Source organism: Mobula birostris, chromosome 7 (assembly GCF_030028105.1).
Source record: "Mobula birostris isolate sMobBir1 chromosome 7, sMobBir1.hap1, whole genome shotgun sequence".
NCBI lineage: Eukaryota > Metazoa > Chordata > Chondrichthyes > Myliobatiformes > Myliobatidae > Mobula > Mobula birostris.
In genome coordinates this window covers 72,709,566-72,737,104 of record NC_092376.1, presented here as the reverse complement: position 1 = coordinate 72,737,104, position 27,539 = coordinate 72,709,566, and the positions used below count along the sequence as shown (strand labels likewise).

At 41.0% G+C, this 27,539-nt stretch overlaps 2 protein-coding genes across 5 annotated transcripts in view; one reads left to right on the top strand and one right to left on the bottom strand.

Moving 5' to 3' along the window:
* Positions 1–15,832: 15,832 nt before the first annotated feature.
* On the bottom strand, positions 15,833–26,886 carry ankrd49 (ankyrin repeat domain 49). 4 transcript variants are annotated; one of them, XM_072263398.1, is made up of 4 exons: positions 26,801–26,886; positions 23,019–23,201; positions 20,913–21,309; positions 15,833–19,141 (listed from the first exon to the last, which is right to left on the bottom strand). In XM_072263398.1, the coding sequence occupies exons 3-4, from the start codon at positions 21,231–21,233 to the stop codon at positions 18,677–18,679; spliced, it is 786 nt and encodes a 261-aa protein (XP_072119499.1). In that variant the 5' UTR covers positions 21,234–21,309; positions 23,019–23,201; positions 26,801–26,886; the 3' UTR covers positions 15,833–18,676. The 4 variants fall into 4 exon arrangements, with proteins under 4 accessions (XP_072119499.1, XP_072119500.1, XP_072119501.1 ...); XM_072263399.1 differs by lacking the exon at positions 23,019–23,201 and having other exon boundaries at positions 26,801–26,870; XM_072263400.1 differs by lacking the exons at positions 23,019–23,201; positions 26,801–26,886 and adding an exon at positions 25,569–25,741.
* Positions 26,859–27,539, top strand: part of mre11a (MRE11 homolog A, double strand break repair nuclease) — a 72,431-nt gene continuing 71,750 nt past the window's right edge. Inside the window, exon 1 of the mRNA XM_072263393.1 lies at positions 26,859–27,126. Within this exon, the coding sequence (XP_072119494.1) occupies positions 27,107–27,126 (20 nt within the window). The 5' untranslated portion in view covers positions 26,859–27,106. The remainder of the gene's footprint in view (positions 27,127–27,539) is intronic.

The following is a 27,539-nucleotide window of genomic DNA, read 5'->3' as shown; positions in this document are numbered from 1 at the left end:
TCTACCTGGCGAGGCCTCCCTGTCTATTACTTGTGCCTTCTGGCAACTCAGGCCCCTCTGCCACTTTGCTGAGCTCAGCTTCATTCCCAGTTACTTTAGAGCCCAGCCCTCCCTTGTGATCCAGCTGCAAACCTGCCTGTCCACAGATAGTCCCCCCGTTTCCACCGGCAGCGTGAGAAGGGTTGGGAATCTCTTCCTCAATTGTTGGGGAGTTAGCAAAAGGCAGCATATGCCACACCCCCATTTCCTCATCCTCCGAATCCATATCCCATTCGGGGCCAGGGGCTGGTCCACTCTTTCCTGCTGCTGATCCTTCAGTCTCTCCACGTCATCACAGAGTTCTCTTACTAGGTGTAGGGTCCAGGTCAGGCTCTGGGTCAGCACGCATCTCTTGTCCCGGAGTAGAAGGTGGTTCCAATGGAGAATCTTGACACCCCCATTCCCATTCTCTGCTTTCACCCAGAACATTTGACATCTGACCTTCCACCACATTGGGCGTAGCCGCCCAGCAGTCAGCCAACTTATGCTTCCCAGGTAGCCCCAAGTTCTTTATGAGGACTCAGTCTCCAGGGACAAGTTGGGAGAGCCTGACTTTTTGATCATACCTCCTCTTGTTTCCTTGATTCTACTTGGCAGCCGAGACCTCAGCTAATTCATAGGCCTTTTTCAGCTGCCTTCTCATATCAGACACATACTTTTGATAAGTCTTCACTTTATCAGCCTCACTCATGGGTCTCTCGTAACACCCACTCAGGTCCAGCACACTGAACCCCATCGCAACATGCAGGCAAGCCAGTGCATCCTCGATTCTTGGGACTGTATACTGGTCAGGGACTGTATGCATGTTGAGTCCAATAGTCCACACTCATCCGTATCTTCCTATTCTTCTTCCTGGCCACTACTATTGGAGAAGCGTAATGGATTCTGGACTCAGTGTTGATCCCAGCTTCCTTCAACTTCCACAGATGCTGCCAAACATCCTCCACCTCTGCAGGTGCCAGTCGCTGTGACCTTTCTCTGAACAAGATGTCCTCTGTCACCCAGATGGTGTGGTGAGTTCTCTTGGAACAACTCACATCAAACTCGTCAGTAGAAACGACACCTTCCAGCTTCAACATTTCCTCTATCAACCTCTTCTTTCAACCTCCAGGTACCGGGAAGTCCCCACAATTGAATGACTCTTTTCAGAGTGACTTTCTCCCCGGCTCGTCTCATAGGGACACTAGACATTACCATCATGGGGAAGAGGTGCACCACTGGCATCCCCCGTCTGAGGGTGACCTCCTGCTCCGAAGTGTTCCTGACACTCACTGTCATCTTGTTCACCTGTGCAACCGAGAGCTTCTGCAGTTCAATACCCAGCAGGTAAGCCTGACTCCTCTTTGTGGTCTTCCAGAGCATCCCTGAAGAGGGCCTCGGCCTCAGGCATTCTGGGAAATTTTGGGTTTCCCATCACTCTCACTACTTCCCCAGGCCGTAACACAGCTGATTTTGACTGGGTGAACCACACAGTCCCTCGTTTACGCTCACACACTTCCTCAAAAGCAACTTGGAACACAGGGTGAATGGACAATGTTTTCAGAAGGCCCTCTCCAACTCTCTCCTTGCTGGCTCCTCACAATAGGAGTATTTGTCCCCACAAGAATTGAAGCTTAGTGCCTCTTGACCGGGTCCGGACAAACCAACACTAATGTACTAAGGACGTAAGCTACTCCCATATCTGCCTCTGAAAACTCCAGCTTCAATGAGAAGTAACCATCATATGGATAGTCGCCCGCACTAACACACCAGATCTCTAGAGCACTGAGTAGCGTCAATGGTAAATGCGTCAAATACCAGTTGTAAAACAAATGGTACAGCAGAGTAACCTGACAGCCGGTATCAAGTATGGCTCTAACATAAATACCCTCAATCCATAGTGCTACACTGGAGCTTGGCCCCACTAAGCCTTCAGGAATAGGATTTTTTGTTTTAGGGTGTACCTTGATAAATTGCTGGGAAAGTGTTCCTCCCGAGATGCCAGGCCGTTCTCTCACTGGATCTCTCTGCTTGGGTACCCGGGGGCTCACTTTCCGAGGGGTTTCCCATCATTTGTGTTCCCAGCTGAAGTGTCCCTCTTCACCACGGTTATAGCAGACAACACCGGCCGCTCCCCTTCTGGTGGGACCCCAGGCGCTAGCAGCCCTCTGCGTAGTCTGTCCCCTTAGGGGGCCCACCTCCATATCAGCTCTATCGTACCGGGGTGGGTGTGGGGGACCCGCTGATAACAACCAGGACATCTCAGTCCTAAACTCTGCCATGAGCTTCTTCACCACTCCCCAGGGTGGGTCATCAGTGGTCAACTCAGCCAAGGGGACCACTACCAAGGACTATACCCTGCAAATGGAGGCCTCCTGTGCCTCCATCGCATTCTCCTCCCCTCTTACTTTTCTGATCGGCTCAACAAACGAGAGAGGGGGTTGCGTCTCATGAGACATTTGGAGACCCCAAGTGATCAGGTCCGGCGAAGGGGGTCCATTCTTAATTGATTCACCTCAGCCTTCTGAATGGCCCTTCTATGCCACAAGCAATTTAGCTGCCTCTCTAGCTGAAAAGTGCAGGCAGGAAGCTTCTCTCCCTTCTCCTGAAACATGTTCTGAAACCCCGTCATTAAGCTCCATTGGGCTTCCTGTCACACCAGACACCTTTTCTAGCGCTTGTATGTAGGCTGCAGAGGTAACAAAGAGGTTCTGTGTCTTTACGGATCTCACTATGTCAACATCTCCTTCAAACTTTTAACCAGCTGCTGTCTTTTTTGTCATCAGAGCACTGCCCCTCATCCAGCAACAGAGAGGTCTGCTCTGCCAAGTCCCATACTCCACTTCCCCTTTAGGGGTGGGTTCATTCCTGAGAACAGGCTGAGCCTATGATAGCTGGGACTTTGAACCCGGGCATTTTGCCATTTATTCCTCAGGGAGGTAAGGGCCACTACCAACTCAGACTGCTCAGCCCTCGCTGGAGTACTCATTAGACCCTCTACATCAGACCACTCATTCCCCTCGCTCAACAGAAACGAGAGCAATTTGTCTTTAAAGTTTCTGCCCCCAGTTAGGGGAAACTCAGCTTTTGATTTGACATGCTTGCCTTCACTTCCCTCCTCCTGGAAAGTATGGACAGCCCACGGCCCCCCTCTCCTGGGGCTCCGATAGTACCAGGCAGTTCTACTGCCGTTATGTCAGTGCTAGTCTGAACCAGAACAAAGTCTTTGCCTGCCCTTTTATCAAACCTCCATTCCACCCCTGCAGCATCCTTCACCAAGTATCGTAATCACTTTACCGAACAATAGTTTAACACAGACTTAAACACACAACCCACTGGATCAATGTTCAGGGCAATCACACAGCATCCAATCAAAGTGATCCCAGACAAGCCCCCACAATGAAACACCCTGGTTTCCTTGGCTGCGTAAGCCTAGGAAAGACAACTTCCGGCCCTGCCAAATATGAGATAGCTCGAGCCGCACCCCCCCCCCCCCGCAAACCCCTGGTTTGTGTGGATGCTGTGTAATTCGCTACCCTGTTACAAATTAATGCCACAAAATAACAGACAGTACACTGCATACAATTACAGGAATTATATTTATGAATCTTAACTAAAGGGTTGGTAAAGAATAACAAAAAGAAAATGGCCCATTCTAATTAACCAGTCAAATATGCACAAGTTGGAGCTCATCTTGAACTTCCCTATCACTCACATGCTGGGCCCTCAGTCAACGTGAAAACGCACAACAGGCTATTGGGGAGAGCTTAAACTAGAATTGCTGGGGGGTGTGAACTGAACTGAAGAGACAGAGAAAGGGGTGTTTGGCTCACAAATAGAGAAAGTTTGTAGGCAGTGTGAGAGGGAGGATAGGCAGGTGATAGAGAAGGGATGCACTCAGACTGATGGTTTGAGATGTGTCTATTTTAATGCAAGGAGTATCATGAACAAAGTGGATGAGCTTAGAATGGATCAGTACTTGGAGCTATGATGTCGTGGCCATTACAGAGGCTTGGATGGCTCAGGGGCAGGAACGATTACTTAGAGCAGCGGTCCCCAACCACCGGGCCGCAAAGCATGTGCTAACTGGCCGTGAGGAAATGATATGAGTCAGCTGCACCTTTCCTCATTCCCTGTCACGCACTGTTGAACTTGAACATAGGGTTGCCAACTGTCCCGTATTTGCCGGGACATCCTGTATATTGGCCTAAATTGGTTTGTCCCATACGGGACCGCCCTTGTCCCATATTTCCCCCGCTAAGGTAGAGCATTCCTATGAAACCTTTCGTGCCGAAATGGCATGAAGTGAAGAAGCAATTACCATTAATTTATACGGGAAAAATTTTTGAGCCTGCCCAGACCCAAAAAATATCCTAACAAATCATACCAATTAACACATAAACCAAAAATAAATAACAATAACATGTAGTAAAAAGCAGGAATGATATGATAAATACACAGCCTATATAAAGTAGAAATAATGTATGTACAGTGTAGTCAGGAAAATGAAGGCAAAACCGATATGTGGGAAAAAAAATCGGCATGTAGGCACATTTGCATGTCATGCATGCGCACACAGGTGCCCGCGCAAGGCTTCATGGTCATGGTAGTCTTTCTTGGGGTAAACCCAAGTGTCCTGTATTTGACTGCTACTTTTGTCCCTTATTTGAGAGTGAGAAAGTTGGCAACCCTAACTGTAAAAGACATGTTGAGGTGAGTTTAACCCTACTTGAACACCCCCCCGCCCCCCGGTCGGCCGGTCCGCAAGAATATTGTCAATATTAATCCGGTCCGCGGTGCAAAAAAGGTTGGGGACCCCTACCCTAAAGCAAGGGGCTTAGATGGGGTGCAGTTTGTTAGGTGTGTTCAGGAAGGTTTCCTCACACAATATGTAGATAAGCCTACAAGAGGAGAGGCTGTACTTGATCTGGTATTGGGAAATGAACTGGTCAGGTGTCAGGTCTCTTAGTGGGAGAGTATTTTGGAGATAGAATTATGATCACTATCTTATTTAACATTACTTTGGAGGGTGATAGGAACTAACAAGTTAGGAAAGCGTTTAATTGGAGTAAGGGGAAATTTGAAGCTATCAGGCAGGAACTTGGAAGCATAAATTGGGAACAGATGTTCTCAGGGAAATGTACGGCAGAACTGTGGCAAATGTTCAGGGGATATTTGCATGGCATTCTGCACAGGTACGTTCCAATGAGGCGGAAAGCATGGTCGAGTACAGGAACTGTGGTGTACAAGGCTGTTGAAAATCTTGTCAAGATGAAAGAAAAGATATGAAAGGTTCAAAAAACTAGGTAATGATAGAAATGTAGAAAATTATAAGGCTAGCAGCAAGGAGCTTAAGAATGAAATTAGGAGAGCCAGAAGTGGCCAAGAGAAGGCCTTGGTGACAGGATGAAGGAAAACCCCAAGACATTCTACAAGTATGTGAAGAGTAAGAGGATAAGACATGAGAGAATAGGTCCAATCAAATGTGACAGTGGAAAAGTGTGTATGGAACCGGAGGAGGTAGCGCAGGTACTTAATGAATACTTTGCTTCAGTATTCTCTATGGAAATGGACCTTGGCGATTGTAAGGATGACTTATAGTGGACTGAAAAACTTGAGCATATAGACATTAAGAAAGAGGATGTGCTGGAGCTTTTGGAAAACATCAAGTTGGATAAGTCACCGGGACCCGACGAGATATACCCCAGATTACTGTGGGAAGCGAGGGAGGAGATTGCTGAGCTTCTGTCAATGATCTTTGCATCATCAGTGGGCAGGAGGGATTCCGGAGGATTGGAGGGTTGCAGATGTTGTTCCCTTATTCAAGAAAGGAAGTAGAGATAACCCAGGAAATTATAGACCAATGAGTTTTACTTCAGTGGTTGGTAAATTGATGGAGAAGATCCAGAGAGGCAGGATTTATGAACATTTGGAGAGGCATAATATGATTAGGAATAGTCAGCATGGCTTTGTCAAGGGCAGGTCATGCCTTACGAACCTGATTGATTTTTTTGAGGATGTGACTAAACACATTGATGAAGGTAAAGCAGTAGAGGTAGTGTATATGGATTTCAGCAAGGCATTTGATAAGGTATCCTATGCAAGGCTTATTGAGAAAGTGTTACATACCTCATGGATATCTTGTGACTGTCTTATGACCATGAAGTAATGGTTTTTTTTGTTGGAGGTCACCTGATGTAATTTTCCCACTGATGTGAGGTCACATGATGACCTGTTCTCAACAGGTATATAAAAGGGAGACTCCAGTGACGCAGTTTAGTTTTCCAGCTAGAACCTTAGCCAGAGACTCCATTCCGTTGTGTATTTGCTTTATGATGCAGTTCCGATTTAAAATGGAGTTTTACGTTCGCTTGTAAGATACAGTAGTGCTGGACTGGCAGTTTACCCATTTCTGCCAGATTTGTTGATTTCCCTTTTCAGTAGTATTGGAGAGTGAAGACTTCATCGAAGTACAGGACCTGAAGGATTAAAAGAAGTTGGTACCGTTTGGCAGTTTAATAAAGGATCGACCTTATTGAGTCTTTGTTGAAGATGTAGTGACCTGCATCTAAGATAACTCCTGCCAAAAGAGCAAGGTAGTTCCTGCAGGATTTGCTCGCCAGGAGAAAGGTCAGTTGCTTTTAAGCCGTTTATTTCCTTCATTGTGAATTCTTTGGACAGAACCAGCAGGAAAGTCGCGTCTATAAAGAAATCCTTCTCCAGAGAAGTCTCTCCTAATTGACTCTAGAAATCTCTTGGACTTTCGAATTTACCATTTTAAGAACTGTGTTTGACTTTACCGCTTTAAGAACTGTTTTCGCATTTATCGCTTTAAGAACTAGTACGTACTGAGTGGTGGTTTGTGGAATGGCCACATAGTGGTTAATTTCTGGTTAAGGTTTTTGTTCGTTTTTATTTCATTGTTTATTAGTGTTTAATAAATGTTTGGTTGTTTTTATATAACCTGACTCAATTGGTGTTCATTGTTGCCAGTTACGTAACATAAATTGTGGGCGCTCGTCCAGATTTTGTTCCAAATTTTGAGCTTAAGTGCTTGTTTAATTTCCATTCTGATTTGGAAAAGGGAAATACCCAATTTTTTTTTTAGTTTGATTGGTGTGTGCGTGGTATTCGACAGCAATGGATATTGATGACTTTATGGCTTCGCCTGACCCAGAGGAATTAGCGAATGTGAGAAAACCTGAGGTATTGGAGATTGCTAAAAGGTTGAACCTTAAAGAAATTACGAAGGGTACAACAAAGCCCTTAATTCAAAGAAAAATCACTGAGTATTATATAAGTTTGGAAAAGTTTGATGAAGAAGTGTTAGATAGGTTTCCAATGAGTAATCTGGAAATGCAGTTACATCTTGAACAAATAAAGTTAAAGCAATCAGAAGCTGATTTGGAAAGAAGTCAGTTAGAAGTTGAAAATAAACAGAAGGAATTCGAGGCTAGAGAGGCCCATAAAATAAGGGAATTTAAAGAAAGAGAAGCTGAAAACCAGAGGAAATTTGAGCTAGAGATGGAGAAATTAAAGTCCGAGAATCGGTCTTCTGGTTTTAAGAAACAGTTTATTGCTAGTCGTGGGGTTATTTTGGCTCCTCCATTTAATGAAGCTGAAGTGGACAAATATTTCCAGCATTTCAAAACTGTTGCTCTGAGTTTAGGGTGGCCGAAAGAGCAATGGCCAGTGATGTTACGAAGTGTAATTAAGGGCAAGGCACAACAAGTTTATACAGCTTTAAATGCTGAACAAGCACTGGATTATGATATTGTTAAACAGTGCATATTGAAGGCATATGAGTTGGTTCCAGAAGCGTATAGAGAAAGATTCAGAAATTTGAAGAAATCTGTGGAAAAAACTTATGTGGAATTTGCCTACAAGAAATCTGTGTGTTTTGAGAAATGGGTTTCCTCTAAAAATGTGAATGGGGTGTATAATAAATTAAAAGCGTTGATTTTACTGGAGGAATTTAAAAGGAGCATTCCTGTTGAAGTGAGGACATACTTAAATGAAAGGGACACTGCTATATTTCAGGAGACTGCTAAATTAGCTGATGAGTATGCTTTAGTTCATAAGAATAAATTTTCTCCGAGTAGAACTTTTAAAATGAAAAATAGCACGGAGAGTCAAAGTAAACCAGAGATTAAATCTGAAGTTAGTGAGAAAGGTAAGGATGAAGGGAGACATGTGAAGAAAAGACATTTTGGTATTATTTGTAATTATTGTAAGAAACCTGGACATGTAATAGCTAACTGTTTTCGATTGAAAAAGAAAGAGAAGGAATCAGTTCCAGATGCTTGTGTGCAGCATATTGAAACACCTGTAAATTCACAGAGTTTGATAAATACTAATGAAGTTTTGTTAGAGTCTGACCAAGTTAAGAGGGAATATGAACATTTTATAACCAAAGGATTTGTATCCTTGAAAGAGGGATCCAATCCTGTACCAATAAGAAATACTTAGGGATACTGGAGCTTCTCAATCACTCATATTGGACAGTGTGCTAAAGTTTAATGATGAGTCTGACATTGTGAGGTGAACTATATAAGAGGAATTGGGAGTGCCCTTATGCCAGTACCTTTACATAGAGTAAATTTAAGGTCAGAATTAGTTACAGGGGTTGTTAAAGTAGGACTACAATCCACTTTACCTGTGAATGATGTTTCTCTTTTGTTAGGGAATGACTTGGCAGGTGGACAAGTTTTTCCTGAAGTGCACTTGACAATAAATCCTAATTCTGAGGAACCACGGAGGGATTCTAACACAGATTCTTCCTGTGTTGTAACAAGAGCTATGGCTAAAAAGTCTGATGTACAGGATGAGGTTGTTACTCATGACTGTTCAACTCGGGATGTGAATTTTGAGGATGTGTCAGAAACTTCCTTACCTACATTATTTGATCAGCATTTTGGTAGCAAGCCTGATCATGAAGATTTGTCTTTATCTCGGAAGGAGATGATAGCAGAGCAGGGTAGAGATCCTGAGATAGTTAAATTAAAGGAACAAGCTCTTCCAGATAGTGAAATTGAGAAGGTGCCTGTAGGATATTATTTTGAAAAGGGAGTATTAATGAGAAAGTGGAGATTGCCTATAATTCCTGCTAGTGAGAAATGGGAAGTTAATCACCAGGTAGTAATTCCTAAAGTTTATCCAAATGAGATTTTAACCATGGCTCATGGTATACTTTTGGGTGATCATCTAGGTGTAAAGAAAACTATGAACAAGGTTTTTAAACATTTTTACTGGCCTAGTTTAAGAAAAGATGTAGCGACATTTTGCAGAACGTGTCATACATGTCAAATTGTGGGTAAACCCAATCAAGTTACTCCAGTGGCCCCACTGCAACCAATTCCAGCATTTGGTGAGCCGTTTTCCAAAATTATTATAGATTGTGTAGGCCCATTGCCAAAAACTAAAACTGGACATCAATATTTGCTGATTATTACGTGCACAGCGTCTAGGTTTCCAGAGGCTATACCTCTTAGGAATGTAACAGCCAAAACTGTGACAAAGACTCTTATAAATTTCTACTTTTTTTGGGTTGCCGAAAAAAATACAATCGGATCAAGGTAGTAATTTTATGTCTGGATTGTTTCAGCAGATAGTTTATAAACTGGGAGCAAAACAGATTACGTCATCAGCCTATCATCCAGAATTGCAAAGAGCCTTGAAGATTCTACCCTAAAAACTATGATTAGGACATATTGTGTGGAAAATGAAAAGGACTGGGATGAAAGCGTACATTTACTACTTTTTGCAGTAAGGGAGGCAGTACAGGAATCATTAGGTTTTAGTCCTTTTGAACTTGTGTTTGGGCATAGAGTTTGAGGACCTTTGACCTTGTTGAAAGAACAGTGGATTAATAAAGAGGTACACACTAATTTGCTGAATTATGTTTCAAATTCAAAGAAAGATTACATAAAGCTTGTAGTTTAGCCAAGTAAAATTTAAAATCGGCTCAGGAGAAGATGAAAACTTGCTATGATAAGGAAGCTAGAATGAAGTCATTTAAGCCTGGAGATAAGGTGTTGGTTCTTTTCCCGGTGCAAACGAACCCATTACAAGCTAAATGTCATGGTCCTTATGAGATTAAATCTAAAGTAAATGATGTGGATTACATGATAAAAATCCCAGATTGATGAAACAATCTACAACTGTGTCATATAAATATGATAAAACCATATTGAGAGAGTAGCTGCTACTATGTTGTGGTTAATAATCAGTTTGATCTTTATAAAAACTTAATGGATAATTCATCTGAAACTCATTTTAAATCCAACTTTATTTCAGCCTGATTACCAAATTCAAAAATTCTAGAAAATATTGATGAGAAATTAGCTCATTTACAGCCAGAGCAGAGAGAGCAGATGAAACAGTTAATTTTGAAATATAGGGATTTATTTCCAGACGTTCCTAGAAGAACCACCGTAGCTTCACATGATGTAGATGTTGGAGATGCAAAACCCATAAAACAACATCTGTATTGCATGAACAGGGAAAAATGTGAACTTGCTGAACAAGAAATTAAGTATATGTTAGAAAATAATATTATTAGACCTTCTCATTCGAATTGGAGTTCACTATGTGTTATGGTGCCTAAGCCAGACAATAGTATTAGGTTTTGTACAGATTATAGGAAGGTGAATGCTGTGACAAAAACTGATGCATATCCAATCCCTAGGGTAGATGATTGTGTGGATAAAGTTGGACAAGCCAAATTCCTTACAAAGATTGATTTGTTAAAAGGTTATTGGTGTGTTCCATTGATGGATAGAGGTAGAGAGATTCCTGCATTTGTAACTCCATCTGGGTTATATAAATATAATGTTCTTCCATTTGGGATGAAGAATGCACCAGGTACTTTTCAAAGGATGATTAATAGTATGATTCATGGATTAAAATATACAGATGCTTATATTGATGATTTAGTTACTGGAAATAATACATGGAAAGCACATATTAATGTGGTGGAGAAACCATTTGAGAGACTTTCAAAAGCTCACTTAACTAGTAACTTAGCTAAAAGTGAATTTGGCCATGCCACAGTGACCTACCTTGGTTATGTCGTAGGTCAAGGAAAATTAGCACCTGTTCAGGTGAAAGTTCAGGCAATTTTAGAAGTACCCACTCCAGCTGGTAAGAAAACTCTCAGAAGATTCTTGGGTATGGTAGTATATTACAGAAAACTTTGTAAGAATTTTGCAAACATTGCTCTTCCATTAACTAATCTCTTGAAGAAAAACGAAAAGCTTGTTTGGACAGAGCCTTGTCAAGAAGCATTTAATAAATTGAAAACTATAATATGTAGTCAACCTCTGCTCAAATCTCCTGACTTTGAAAAACAATTTTCATTAGCTGTAGATGCTAGTGATGAAGCTGCAGGAGCAGTGTTACTTCAAACAGATGAGGGTGATAAAGTTGATCGTCCGGTAGCTTATTTTTCTAAAAAATTTAATGCCCATCAAAGAAATTATTCAACAATAGAAAAGGAATTATTATCTCTTGTTTTGGCTTTACAACATTTTGAAGTGTATATTAGTACTACTCATAAACCACTCACAGTTTATACCGATCATAATCCATTAGTGTTTTTGAGTAAGATGAAAAACAAAAATAGAAGATTATTAAATTGGAGTTTAATGTTACAAGAGTATAATATTTTGATCACTCATATTAAAGGTAAAGATAATGTGATCGCTGATTGTCTATCTAGATGTTACATGTACAATGTGAAATTTTTTTGGAGTGGTATTTTAACATTTGTAACCCTCCTACTGTAAAGTGCTGAACGATAATACTGTTTATATTGTGAATGTTGTAAATTTTATACCTTTTTTTTGTAAATAGTTGTTAAAAGTTTTTTCTTAAAAGACCAAAAATTTTTTTTGGAGGGAGGTGTTACATACCTCATGGATATCTTGTAACTGTCTTATAAGCATGAAGTAATTTTTTTTTTTGTTGGCGGTCACCTGATGTAATTTTCCCACCGATGTGAGGTCACATGATGACCTGTTCTCAACAGGTATATAAAAGGGAGACTCCAGTGACGCAGTTTAGTTTTCCAGCTAGAACGTTAGCCAGAGACTCCGTTCCATTGCGTATTTGCTTTATGACACAGTTTCGATTTAAAACGGAGTTTTACGTTCTATTGTAAGGTACAATAGTGCTGGACTGGCGGTTTACCCATTTCTGCCAGATTTGTTGATTTCCCTTTTCAGTAGTATTGGAGAGTGAAGACTTTATTGAAGTACAGGACTGGAAGGATTAAAAGAAGTTGATATCATTCAGCAGTTTAATAAAGGATTGACCTTATTGAATCTTCATTGAAGAAGTAGCGACCTGCATCGAGGATAACTCCTGCCAAAAGAACAAGGTAGTTCCTGCAAGATTTGCTCGCGAGAAGAAAGGTCAGTTGCTTTTAAGCCGTTTATTTCCTTCGTCGTGAACCCTTTGGACAGAACCAGCAGGAAAGTTGCATCTATGAAGAAATCCTTCTCCAGAGAAGTCTCTCCTAATTGACTCTATAAATCTCTTGGACTTTTGAATTTACCATTTTAAGAACTGTGTTTGACTTTACCACTTTAAGAACTGTTTTTGCATTTATGGCTTTATGAACTGGTACGTACTGAGTGGTGGTTTGTGGAATGGCGGCATAGCGGTTAATTTCCAGTTAAGGTTTTTGTTCGTTTTTTTTTCATTGTTTATTAGTGATTAATGAATGTATTGGTTGTTTTTATATAACCTAACTCAATTGATATTCATTGTTGCCGGTTACATAACAAAAGTAAGGCGACATAGGATCCAAGGGGACCTTGCTTTGTGGATCCAGAACTGGCTTGCCTACAGAAGGCAAAGACTGGTTGCAGATGGGTCATATTCTGCATGGAGGTTGGTGACCAGTGGTGTGCCTCAGGGATCTTCTCTTCATGATTTTTTATAAATGACTTGAATGAGGAAGTGGAAGGATGGGTTAGTAACTTTGCTGATGACACAAAGGTTGGGGTGTTGTGGATAGTGTGGAAGGCTGTCAGACATTGATGGGATGCAAAACTGTACTGAGAAGTAGGAAATGTTGTTCAACCCAGATAAGTGTGAGGTAGTTAATTTTGGTAGGTAAAATATGATGGCAGAATATAGTATGTATGGTAAGCCTCTTGGCAGTGTGGAGGATCAGAGGGACCTTGGGGTCCAAGTCCATAAGACACTCAAAGCTGTTGTGCAGTTGACTGTGTGGTTAAGATGGCATATGGTGCATTGGCCTTCATCAATTGTGGGATTGAGTATAAGAGCCGAGAGGTAATGCTACAGCTTTATAGAGCCCTGGTCAGACCCCACTTGGAGTATTATGCTCAGTTCTGGTCTCTTAACTACAGGAAGGATGTGGAAACTATAGAAAGGGTGAAGAGGAGATTTACAGGGATGTTGCCTGCATTGGGAAGCATGCCTTATGAGAATAGGTCAGGTGAACTCGGCCTTTTCTCTTTGGAGCGGCGGAGGATGAGAGGTGACCTGAGAGGTATATAAGGTGATGAAAGACATTGATCGTGTGGGTAGTCAGAGGCTTTCTCCCAGGGCTGAAATGGCTAACATAAGAGGGCACAGTTTTAAGGTGCTTGGAAGTAGGTACAGAGGAGATACCAGGGGTAAGTTTTTTTACACAGAGGGTGGTGAGTGCGTGGAATTGGCTACCGGTGACAGTGGTGGAGGTGGATACAATAGGGTCTTTTAAGAGACTCCTGGATAGGTACATGGAGCTTAGAAAAATAGAGGTAACCCTAGGTAACTTCTAAAGTAAGTACATGTTCAGTACAGCATCGTGGGCTGTAGGGCCTGTATTGTGCCGTGGGTTTTCTATATTTCTGTGTTTCTTCTGAATGTCGCTCGCAATCCATCTCAAACAAATAGGTCTCCCACTGGATCGTATGCTACGACCGGTTCTCCCTAGCACCTTCTCTCTTCATCTCCCGCCGAACAAAAGCCCAAGGCCAACCTTATTGTCCCTCACCAAGAAAAATGTCCTGCTAATTGGATGGCACACATTCCACATCATCCTTTATCTTCAACAATAACCCAGACAGGCTGAAAGCAGAACAAACAGCTCTTACAGATCTGCTAAATGAAATACCTACAGCATAAACAGTAAAGATGTGAACCAGGGTACTACGTGTACATCTGATATTTTTTTCCCCAAAGAAAGGGGTTTCCCTTCCACCACCTTCAATGCTGCCCTCGCCCACTTCTCCTTCATTACTTACACATCTTTCCTCACCCCATCATACCAGGGACAGGGTTCCCCTTGTCCCTATCTACTACCCCAAGATCCTCTGTATCCAGAACATTATTCTTTTTGTAACTTCTGCTTTCTGCAACAGGATCCAACCACTAAGCACATCTTTCTCTTCCCCTCCCTCCTGCACTGCTTTGTGTAGGGATCACACTTCACCTGACTCTTTTGTCACTTATCCTTCTCCACTGATCTCCTTCCGAGCACTTATCCCTGCAAATATGACAAGTGCTAAACCTGCTCCTATAATTCCTCGCTCACCACCATTCAGTACAGTCCTTCCAGGTGAGGCAATACTTTACCTAAGCAGCTGAGAGTCTGTCAGGGTCATCTATTGTATCCAATACTCCTGGTGCAGCCTCCTACGTTGGTTGGACCCGACAGAGATTGGGGGACCACTTTGTTGAGGGCCTTTGCTCTGTTTACTGCAAGACAGGATCTGCCCAGCAGCTACCCATTTCAAATCAACTTCTCACTTCCCATTCTCTTATCTGTCAATGGCCTCCTCTACAGTCATGATGCAGTCAAATTCAGATAGGAAGATCAACATCTTATATTTCATCTAGGTAGCCTCCAACTTGAATGCTATAAACATAGATTTCTTTAACTTCAGGTAATTTCTCCCTCCTCCCTCATTATTCTTTCCCAAGCTTTTTGTTCTGGCTTCTGCCTCTTTTTGTTTTTAGTCCTGATGAAGGTCTCAGCCTGAAACATTGATAAGTGCATTCCCCTCCTTAGATGCATGCTGATTTGCTGAGTTCCTGTGGTATTTTCTGCATGTTGGTCTAGAGCTTTAGCAGTTGCAGAATCTTGTGTTTACAAATTTTTAGCAAGCTGTGGCTATTGCTTTGTCACAGGGATCCATGCTTTTGGCCTCTAGCTCTATTAATAAGATGTGTATTTGTAGGTTGTTTGATGATACCAATGTAGATACCCAAGGAAGAGCATGTGATGAGAGTTCAAGGGGATAAGGACAGAGAATAAGTGAACCAGAACCCTTCAGATGACATGTAATGTGGGAGAATGTCAGGTTATCTTCTTTGGTACAGGTTACACAAAAATAGATGGTGAAATGATAAATGGTGAACTGACGGTGTCCCAAAGATGAAGATGTGCTAGTAAAATATACATAATGCTGAAGGAACTCAGTAAGCTAGGCAGCACCTATGGAGGGAAATGGACAGCTTGGTTTCGGGTAGAGATGCTTCATCAGGACTGGAAAGACAGCAGATCAAGTGTGTTGGCACATATATTTTTGATGGTCAATAGATGTGGCAAGTAATTAAGACAAATAGTATGATACTTTTTATTATAGAGCTAAATAAAGAAGTCAAATCACAATTGTATAGGGGTTTGGTTACACAGTTTTTAAGTAAAGGACATATTTTCCCTTGCTAAGGAGTCTTGGACCAGGATGAGGGATTGAGATTTAACAGAGATAAGGGATGAATACTGCATTCAGGTGGCTTGCAAGAAAGTTGCCCCAGTATCTTTACTTACTTCGGCGGGGGGGGGGGGGGGGGTCAAGGAAGTTCCGCTTATCATTGAATGCTCTAACAAACATCTACAGATGTACTCTTGAAACAATTCTGACTGGTTTCATCATGGTCTGGTATGGCAATTCCAATGGGTTGGAAAGTAAGAAGCTGTAGGGAGTAGTGTATTCTGTCCTACCTCACAGGTACAGCCTTCACTCTAAGCTGTGTGGGTGCACAGCCATACAGTAATTATTATGCTCCCGTGTGCATAGCCTTTGTTGCCATGCTTTTATATAATGTTAATATAATTTTGAAATTAAGCCAATATGCTTTTGAAATCTGTTAGTATATTTGTGAAATACCCTGTTATTAGTTGTGTTAATGAATATAATCCATAAACTTTCTATATAATGAATGTACCAAAACCTTTACTTTGAGACTTTTCAGAGTATTTATATTGTCAGGGTTTCAAGTTACAACAATATTACAAATTGTAACAATAAACATAGAATAGAATTCCATAGCTCATTGTTGACAAACTGCCGGCCCGCTGAACGGAGATGCCATCTAAGTTTAAGTTTATGAAAAATGAGATTTTCTTTGTACTGTATTTCATTATACCCTTCAATTAATAAATAGAAGTACATAATATATAGATTTTCATTCTAAATAATCCTAGAACACATATTACAGGAAAAAAACATTCCAAGTGCCGCATATTTTTCAGGCCATGTAATAAGTTCCTGCTTAGAGCAATGGTTGGTCTGTGCAACTGTAAAAAAAATTAGAGGGAACATTGCTCCGCACCATCAGTAGTGCCAACAAGTCCATGATTCAGGTATTTGGACAATACAAAGTTTTCTGTTGTGCCGTTCAAGTGGCTTAATCTTGATTTTGTTCAAAGAAATGTTCTCTGTATGAGACCACTATTTTTACTCAGACATAGGTCTTTGGTACTGGAAATTTTGGGCCATTTTTGCGTCCATAATTTTATTCCACATCTACGGATGAACAACGTTCAGAGAGCAGGAAAACTACCTGATGACCACGTAGCAAGGAACAGGAGCTTTCCCAGCAAACCGACTCATTCAACCTTTGCAAAACTAGGGAGATGTATACTTGGAGCTCATCACATTTTCCTGGACATTTAGAGAAACTCAAGCCACACCTATTTTTAACTGGTAGGAAAACAGCAGAACTTTCCTGATCTTCTAAAGGGATCATCAAAACTTTTCTAACATTGATCAGCTCTAGCCAGGTGATGAGTAACTAAAATAGCCATGAACTTTATGCCAATAATCAGTTGATATATAGCAGGGTTTCTGAGAGGTCTCTAGGGATTCCCCGAGAAATAGTGATAAAAGAAATAAAACATTGTTTTTTGAACTTCACGCTTGCAGTGGTGGGCAGTGACTGAGTGGCCCCGTTCACAATCTCATTAGGTCACTCAGTCCAGTATGGCAGTGCGCAGTAGGAACATGCTTATTCTTAGTTTTTGATGTGAAATGGGGAGGCTGTTGATAACTGGTGAGCGCTGTATGGCACAGAGGGGAGGATGGTAGGCCGATAATTGGTGAGTGCTATATTGCAGAGGGGAGGATGGTAGGCTGATAATTAGTGAGTGCTGTATTGCACAGAAGGGAGGCCATTGATAATTAGGGAGCAGCGTATTGCATGGAGGGGAGGACGGTAGGCTGACGAGCATGAAGTGCGTTTTCTGAGCATTGAATGGACTTGCCCAACTTGAGCTGTGACATCAGCCCCCCCCCCCCCCACCCCTCCCAACTTCCCCTTGCTTGCTGCTGACCAACTTATGGGAGCGAACAAACTACCGGTGTAGTAGAAAACTGGAGTGAAATTTTCATTCTAAGGGAGGAATTTTTATGCACTGTGACTCAGCTGCTAGCCTGCCGCTTTGCTGTTGGACTGTGTAGAAGTTTATTGTATTGTGAAGTTTTTGTATTTTTTGTGGTTTTCTTGTTTATTTATTCATTATGTCTTTTTCAAGATATTTTATTAACCCCTATTTCACTGTGCCTAGTCTGCAGCAAACAACTTACAAATGCATCAATAGTTCCAGCAAAACTGAAGACACTTAACTGCAAATCTCAGCCATATCAAAGCGGTAACAGTGGGCCAAATGGCCTACTCCTGCATCTTTTTTGTTATTAGATACTGGGGCCAAGAAATTCCTTCACACAATGATGAAAGAAAGCATTGTTCACTTACAAACAGGTTTAACTTGCAGGAGAGTAAAATCACATCCATTTGTGGGCATTTTTGTGACCAGCTTAAAATTTGATCACCAGCTTTCAGCATTTTCCTTGTGCTGGGAACCTTTAGGGCAAGCGTCCCAGTAACATTAATAGTGCAACAGTAAATGCTTGTCTCCAGTGTAATATTATATACACATATCCAATATTTCTCTCAGGCATTCCACTAAAATTACTTCCTTTTCACCTTACCAATGGAAATCCCAACTTATTGTAAGTAACACACTGATTTTTGTTTCAATGCTCTAACATCTCCCTTAGCGTTTTAGAATTTTGCAAGCTACATAGATGGAGAATCTGATACTACAGCATGGAGGAAGCAAAGGATTCAGATCAGAGTAATATTACAGCTAATGGAAAGTAGCTGGGTTATTTTACTCAACTCATTACAACAGAGTAAAAGACACTTCAAAAAAAGTTATATCTTTTCACCAAAAATAGCAACACGTTTTCAATAAGTTGACTAAACACTAATTTATGGGTAAATAGGAAATTGATGGTTTTCATATTGATATTGTAACAGTTACAATATTAATTTAAACTTAGAGATGTACCTAATTTCCACTCAATAAAAATGACCGCGGGTTTGTGTTTAGATGACTGTACTTTAAAGTGAGTCATTTTGGCCCAGGTACTGAATTTGTGCAGTGTTCTGCAATTTCAAAGAGGTAATAATGAATATTTGTTCGACAAGCAATATCATAGGCTGTCTCACCCAAATTATTTTTTAGATCAGAATTGATGTAGCGATTCATTAACAACAATTCAATAACTTCCTTGGTGTCTTTACTTCCTGAAGCAAGATGTAACGCTGTATGTAAACCATTAGTCTGGGCATTGACATCTGCATCATGCTGCAGAAGAAATGAAGCTATTTCTGCATTGTTCCATTTACAAGCACTGTGCAATGGTGTCCAGCCATCTATAGTACGAGCATGCACATCTGCTCCTTGAGCTATCAACTTCCGAACCACCTCAATATGACCGCTGTAGGCAGCCCTATGAAGTGGTGTGTAGTGGTCATCGTCTTTAACATTAACAAGACCTGGGTTTTCTGAGAGAAGTCTGCTTACTATAGAAACCTATGAGAAAGACAAAACAGTTGTTATTACATACACATCAATCTGTAATGCCTTTCCTTAATGCAGAGTGTTCTTTAGATACTGAACCTACTATAGAATGCAAAATCATTAATAGCTATTGATAACCCTTTTGAATACTCTTCTTAAATACAAACATAATGAAGTTGCCATTATTAACATGTATCTATATGCTGTACAAGCGTGCAAGAGAACATACAGATTCAACAATATAAAGTTTGGAAAGGTACACGGATAGTAGTGATATGGAGGACAATGGTCCTGGTGAAAGTTGATGGGAGTAGGCAGTTTAAATGGTTTTGGCATGGACTAGATGGGCCGAAGGGCCTATTTCTGTCCTGTACTTCACTATAACTCTAAGATATAGAAGAAAAATAAACTGAGTAATTCCAAACTATGTTTAAAATTCAGACTGGCAAAATGTTGAAAATGATGTGCCCCAGGATTTCATTTGGGGTGGGGTGGTGTTATATTTTATTCATATAAATGTCAAAATGAACCATGAAAGGACTTTGTGAATTGTGATAAATTAAGTCAGGTAAGGTAAATTTCAGGATACAGAACAGGTAGGTTTCTGGAAGGGGCTACTCGATTAGGAAAATACCTGGAGACACAAAACATGCAGCATATGAAACATGTTAAAATGCAGCTTATATTACTAAAAGCTGATTGCACATTAAAACCATTCCAAAGCAAACTCGATTAAAAAGGGCATTGGATATACAAAAAAAGTCATTGAATTTGTACCAGTTAGTGCTTTAAATGGATTATAGCATGTCATTTTGGATATCTCCTTAAAAACTAATCCCAAGGAGGAAGAAAATTGAAGATTCTCTATCTTATGAGCATTTATAGATATAAAGAAAGTTTGGAAAAAGGAGCAAACATGAGGAAATCTGCAGATGCTGGAAATTCAAGCAACACACACAAAATGCTGGTGGAACGCAGCAGCCCAGACGTTTCACGCTGGGACCCTTCGTCAGGACTAACTGAAAGAAGAGATAGTAAGAGATTTGAAAGTGGGAGGGGGAGGGGGAGATCCGAAATGATAGGAGAAGACAGGAGGGAGAGAGATAGAGCTAAGAGCTGAAAAGTTGATCGGCAAAAGCGATACAAGGCTGGAGAAGGGAGAGGATCATGGGACAGGAGGCCTAGGGAGAGAGACAGGGGGAGGGGAGTGCCAGAGGAAGATGGAGAGCAGGCAAGGAGTAATTGTGAGAGGGACAGAGAGAAAAAAAAAAGAGAAAAAATATAATAATAAATAAATAAGGGATGGGGTGAGAACATACTTTCAGTTAGTCCTGACGAAGGGTCCCGGCCTGAAACGTTGACTGTGCTTCATTTTGTGTGTGTTGGAAAAAGGAGGTTTTTTTAAAGCTGTAAGAGGAAAATAAGAAAATTCTGAGAAAGAGAATTTGAATCCAAGCAGCATTTTATCATATTCGGTGAACTACTTCTGAACAGGTTCCTCCCACATCTCAAAGACATACAGATTGGTAAATTAATTGAACAGAGTAATCTGCCTCAGGTGGGCAGGTGAGTGGTAGAGTTTATAGGGAGTCACAAGGGAGAATTAGATAAGGTAAGAATAGGACTAATGAATTGTAAACAGGTGCTTTACAACTGGTGCAGATTTGATAGGCTGAAGAATCTGTTTCCATGCTATTTGTCTATCTTGTAATTTTGCACCTTTAGATCTTGGATCTGATGATTTTGAAGATTTCAGTAATAGACAATCCTGTCAGACACCTACCTGGTTTTTCTCAGATGCCCAAAGTAATAGATTTGCTGGGTCATTTTCCAGCTCTTTCTCTTTCACTTTAAAATAAGCATCATTTTCAGCTTCCTCCTCTTCATCATCGGACTCTCCATGCCACAAACTGTGTGTTCCCACAGGTATCAGATGTCTATGTGTCTCTAATAAATCAAGTTGATTGAAGTAGTTTGCAAAGTCAGCAATTCCTTCAGGGTCACATTCTTGATTTTCATCTTCTTCAAGTATTTTATTTTCTTCTGAAGGTTTTGCAACAAAGGACTTTTTCACTTTAGGGCTATTTTTCTCTTCCACATTCATTTTTCTCTGAAATACTTAAATTTTCATGACTTCAAAATATAAATCTTGATTCAACATTGTGATTGAATAAGATCCACTGTGATGAAAAACAAACAAAAATCGCAATTAGCACTGACCTGGTACCATTCTTACATCTTTGTAAACGGTGTAGTGGAGGGTTTTGTTTTACTAATTATACTTTGGCAGCTATAGAATCAGAATCACTAGCATATGTTATGAAGTTCATTGTTTTGCAGCAGCACATTGTAATACATAATAAACTATAAATTACAACCAGTATATAAAAATTAGGTGCTAAAAGAGAGGAAAGAAAATAGTGATGTAGCATTCCTGGATTCGTCATCCATTCAGAAATCTGATGAAACAGGGGAAGAAGCTGTTCCTGAAACGTGCATATTGGTGAATACATGATATTGTACATAACTACACTTTACTTTTGTGTCAATAGTACTTGAAAATGATGGAAGTTGGACAGTAGTGCTGATTGCAACACTTTCATGGAGTCCAGATGGATTAAAAGGATTATGTATTCGTAGAACACACAATAGTAGATATATATAAAAGATGATTTGAATATAAAAAGAAACAAGGACTGCAGACTGAATGGACGATATGAGCTTTTCTACTTCACAAGTATTTTTGGAGAAGCAAGAACATTCTTCTGCTGTAAATTACGTGATGCAGTTTTGTAAAGGTGGGACACTAAGAGTTTTCCTCCAAAGGCACAGAAGGAGATGGGTCCTATTCCCCTCAGCATTAAGGATACGATGTTATGAGATACAGTAATGGATTAATACATCTACATCAACCATGTTGAGATTTTTACATCAGTACTCTTTTAATGGAGGACAAACAGAAAGCACAAATAAAAAGTCAAAACATTACGCTTACAGAGAATAAAAATAAGCATAAGTGTAATTACAATTTAATTATTAAAATGAGAACAAGTATTAAAATTCAAGCCACAACAGAGATTAGAGGAAACAAAGCACAAACATTGGAGAATGACTCAAAATAAAGGCCAACTTTTGTCATATGCACAAGTACACGTATGTACAGATGCAATGCAAAAACCTAACTGTACAGAACCAAAGAAAAACAAGTATAAACTGTATTACAAATAACATTAATACAAAAATAATCAAAAATAAAATGGAGATAAGAAATATGAAGGATGATTTGTGACCTACCCACATTAAGCCATAATTTGCCATCTAAACAATGACACAGTCAGAAGAAATTGTTTGGAAAATCTTCAAATGTGGAGTTAAATCAGAAATCCACAAGCTGCTGTGCATGATATGACAACATTTTACTGCTGGATCAAATACACAGCACATGAAGCACAGTGGGTACAAACAAAACACACCAAAGAAAGTCTTTCATTCATTATATTATGGTTATTATTCTATTAATGGATTACTGAGTATGTCACAAGAAAATGAATCTCAGGGTTGTATATGGTGAGATATGTACTTTGATAATAAAGTTACCTTGAACGTTGAAATCAAATCTTTTCCATTTCACTCTCAATAGCCCTTTCAACATCGTTCTTGAACATTAACTTTTCTATCATTAATAATTAACTAGTACAAGCATTGAGATTCACTCATGTCCGCTATTATAGATTAACTCCATTTCTTTTTTCTCCAATTGAATCCAGTATTTTATCACTAGTTATTTCACTTTCTGTAGCAGGTTTGACAAAGGAATGCATTCTAAACTAGATTTGTCATTTTTACAAACCTTAAACTTCATTGGTAAAGATGATATACAATTACTTACCCTTTTCACTTATACGGCAAGTTAAATAGTTATATGGTTATTTGAAAAATTATGGTCTTATGGCACAGGTGGGAAGTCGATCAGTCATGAGGGGCCTGTGGCCTATTTCTGTTCCCATTTTCTTGTACTTTTTTGCTGTAGCGTTTTCATTGTCCCCAAACTATCATGTAAGACAACTGAAGACTAAATATGAAATAACAAATTATGAAAGCTGCTATAGTCACTTCAACAGAAAATTATGCAGCAATGTACTCAACTATTATAGACCAGAAAAAGAATCACTTTAACTACATGAGGTGAACGCAAAAATCTTAAAAATAAAACCAAAAGGTTAAAATAGATTATCTGGGAAGTGTATCAATTATGCTGCTTTTCATCTGAATTGCAAAAGTATAACAAAATTCTTGGGAAGAGGAGAAATAATTACAACAACTCCTAAAGGAAAGCTTAGTGAAAGAAATGGAAAGAAAATGGGTGTTTGAAGTTGATTTCAGATATATTGGGTTTGCACTTGATTTAAAGAATGAAAAGTGTGCCTGGTGATTTAGATCAGTGCCGTGATAGAATTAGATAGTGCTTCAGTTTTAAAGAGTGGATGTTTCAGGCTCAGATCCTTCATCAGAACTGGAAAGGAAGGGAAGAAGCCAGATAAGAAGGTGAGGGAAGGGGAGGGGAAGAAGTACTAGCTGGCAGGTGATAGGTGAAACCAAGTCAGGGGAAGGTGGATAAGTGGAAACGACGTTGAGAGGTGATAGGTGAAAGAGGTAAAGGGTTTGAAAGAAGTCGTCTGATAGGAGAGGATAGTGGATCATGGAAGAAAGGAAAGGAGGAAGGGCACCAGAGGAAAGTGATAGGCAGGTGAGGAGAGAAGGGATGAGAGAGGAACCAGAAGGGGGAGGGGTGAGAAATTACTTTGAGTTGGAGAATCAGGTTGGGGACTACTCAGACAGAATATGAGGTGGCCACCCATTTCAATTCAACTTCCCTTTCCAACAATCAGTCCGTGGCCGCCTCTACTGCCACGATGAGGCCACACTCAGGTTGGAGGCACAACACCTCATAGTCCATCTGGGTATCCTCCAACTGATGGACATCAATTTCTCTGTCCTCCCCTTCTCTCTATCCTATTCCCCATTCCGGTTCCCCTCTCACCCTTTCTCTTTTCCTTGTCTGCCCATCGCCCCCCTCTGGTGCCCTTTCCCCTTCTGTTATGCCCACTGTCCTCTCCTACCAGATTCCTCCTTCTTCAGCCCTTTACCCCTTCCACCTATCACCTCCCATGCCTCAGCTTTCACCCTGCCTTGTGTAGCTGGATCCTGGACTTCCTGACAGATCGCTGGCAGGTGGTAAGAGTGGGCTCCCCTCACCTCTACCCCTCAGGGCTGTGTACTAAGCCCCTTCCTTTACTCTCTGTATACCCATGACTGTGGCGCCACCCACAGCTCCAATCTAATTAAATTTGCTGATGACACTGCACTGATTGGCCTAATCTCAAATAATAATGAGGCAGCCTTCAGAAAGGAAGTCATCACCCTGACATAGTGGTGTCAAGAAAACCACCTCTCCCTCAATGTCGTAAAAACAAAGGAGCTGGTTGTGGACGACAGGAGGAATAGAGACATGCTAACCCCTATTGACATCAATGGATCTGGGTTGAGAAGGTGAACAGCTTTCAAGTTCCTCGGCATAAACATCACCAAGGATTTCACGTGCTCTGTATATACCAGCTGTGTGGTGAAAAAGACACAACAGCCCCTCTTTCACCTCAGATGGTTGAAGAAGTTTGGTACGGGCCCCCCAAATTCTAATAACTTTCTATAGGGGTTAAGACTGACTGGCTGCATCACTGCCTGGTATGGGAACTGTACTTCCCTCAGTCGCAGGACTCTGCAGAGAGTGGTGCGGACAGCCCAGCACATCTGTAGATGTGAACTTCCCACTATTCAGGACATTTACAAAGAGAGGTGTGTAAAAAAGAGCCTGAAGGATCATTGGAGACCCGAGTCACCCCAACCACAAACTGTTCCAGCTGCTACCATCTGGGAAACAGTATCACAGCATAAAAGCCAGGGCCAACAGGCTCCAGGACAGCTTCTTTCACCAGGCCATCAGACGGCTTATTCATGCTGATGTTACGGTATTTCTATGTTACATTGACTGTCCTGTTGTACGTAATACTCATCAGAAATTACTATAATTGCACATTGGAATGGAGACGTAATATAAAGATTTTTAGTCCTCCTGTATTTGAAGGATGTAAGTAGTCAATTCATTTTCACTTCCCCACCCACCCACCCTTCTCCCCTTTCGCCTTGTACTCCTTTACCTCACCCCACCTTCTTCTGGCTTCTTCCTCCTTTCCAGTCTTGCTGAAAGGTCTTGACCTGGAACACTGACTACTTATTTCTCTCCATAGATGCTGTCTGACCTGCTGAGTTCCGCCAGCACTCCCTGTACTTTGTTCAAGACTTCCAGCATTGGCAAGATCTCATGTACTTCAGTTATAGAAGTGAATATCCTTCATGACGAGTAAAAAAAAAAGCTACTCACAATTGAAATTGCCAACATAATGTTTGCCTCAGCCAGCCGATGTACAAGGAAATGCAATCAAGGTGCAGGGAAGCAAAATAAAATTACAATCAGCTTTAAGTACTCTGTGGTGAGAGAAACAATATTTCAGATCAATCTCCTTTCACAAGTTTAAGTATAGTGGGGGCTGGATGGTGTAGGAAGAAGAATTAAAGGAATAGGTATGTGATTGGGTGCAACACCATAGAGATGACAGTAAGAATAAGAGAGAAAGTCAAAGTAGTATAGCTTCGGTCATGAAAAGAAATGTATTATGGTGTCTGGAAGAAACAAAAATTATAATAGTAGAACAACTCATTTCGCATTATGTTCATATTCCTTATACATGGGAGAGTATTCAGCCCATCAATCTAAGGGCAGCTCTCAAAGCTATCCCCAAACTCCACATTTGTCTGTAATCTATTTTCTTGCACATGCCCAATATAACCCAGACAAACCGTCTACACTAAGGGCAAATTGCAGCAACTTCAGGCAACCAGCACATCTTTTAACTGGGGAAGCAACTGGCAACAGAGCACTCAGAGGGAATCGACGAAAATCACAGGGACCGTGCAAACTCTACACCACAATACCGACCCTTCACTAGAGGTCAGAATCGTACCCGGATCATTAGAATGGTAAGGCAGTCATTCTCTGAACGCGTCTATTATGATTCACGATAGTTAAACACAATGTTACGGATTTGACAGGTTCAAATAAAAAAAAAGAGCCGTTTCTGGACTTTGGATAGAAGCCCGATGATTAAAAAGATGGGACAGAAATTTAAAGTAGGGTGGAGGCAATTGGCAACTCAGGCGGGCAAATAATTTCCATTTGTTCTCACTGCTTGGCACATTACTGAAAAGAAATCATTTTTAACCCGAAACCACCATTTGGGGCTCTGCAAATGGAGTATGCAAAACGGCAGTTAGACCTGCGTTTCCTTGGGAAATTGTCAAAGGGGATAAAGAGCATGTTGGGCATAATTAAGCAGCGGGTTCAAATTACCGCAGAAACGGCGAATACTGGAATCTGAAACAATCTATGGAGGCAAAGGGCTGATCGTGACTTTGCATCAGGAATGATGCTCGAGGAATGTAGATGTTGATGCAAGGAAAAGTCATGTAAGACCTCAGTAGAAAGGGCCCAGGGACAAAGGCGTAACTAAGGGACACGAAGACTCGGACGCTGCCCGAAACCAGCGGAGTACTCACTGCAGTCGCTCGCCGCCGTGTCCAGCTTCCTCCCGCTTCTGCTTCCGGGTTGACCCGACTTTTGGTTCCGGCTGCAGTTAGTGGTGAAATTGGCGGTTCGGGGTAGTGCTGCAGTTCTGAGTGTGCAGGCATTGTGTCTCGTTAAGTCCCAAAGAAAGGTGAAGTGGGGTTGCAGCAGTTCCCGACTGCGCTGCCCATTTATGAGGACTGATCGTTTATTCACCTTCCCATCTTGCGGAAATCCGAGCCTTGTTTCCAGGTGCACGCGAATCTGTGGAGTGGAGTGGAGCTGAGCAGCCTGTTGAGATGAGTGCTGGAAACACCTTGTAAGTTGTGAAGGTTTCACGTCTAGTTTTCTTTAGCCCTTTTGAGATTTTGGAAAATTTGTCAGTTTCGTTGCAAGGCCATTTAGAGGAACGTGCAGGCTCTCAATGTCATTTAAATAACAGTTTTATTTTAAGACTGAATTGACTTTATTCTTACATCCTTCACATACACGGGGAGTAATAATATTTACGTTACGTCTCCATCTAAATGTGCAACAATAGTAATTTATAATAAATAGAACAGTCAATACAACATAGAAATACACTCAAATCAGCGTGAATTAGTCAGTCTGATGGCCTGGTGGAAGAAGCTGTCCCGGAGCTTGTTGGTTCTGGTTTTTATGCTGTGGTACCGTTTCCCGGATGGTAGCGGCTGGAACAGTTTGTGGTTGGGGTAACTCGGACCCCCAGTG

Excerpts from the sequence above, each read along its gene's own strand:
- ankrd49 (XM_072263398.1), bottom strand. The coding sequence starts at position 21,233 with ATGAATGTGGAAGAGAAAAATAGCCCTAAAGTGAAAAAGTCCTTTGTT. Across the intron at positions 19,142-20,912 it reads GGGCATCTGAGAAAAACCAG|GTTTCTATAGTAAGCAGACT; the intron begins GTAGGTGTCTGA and ends TCTTTCTCATAG.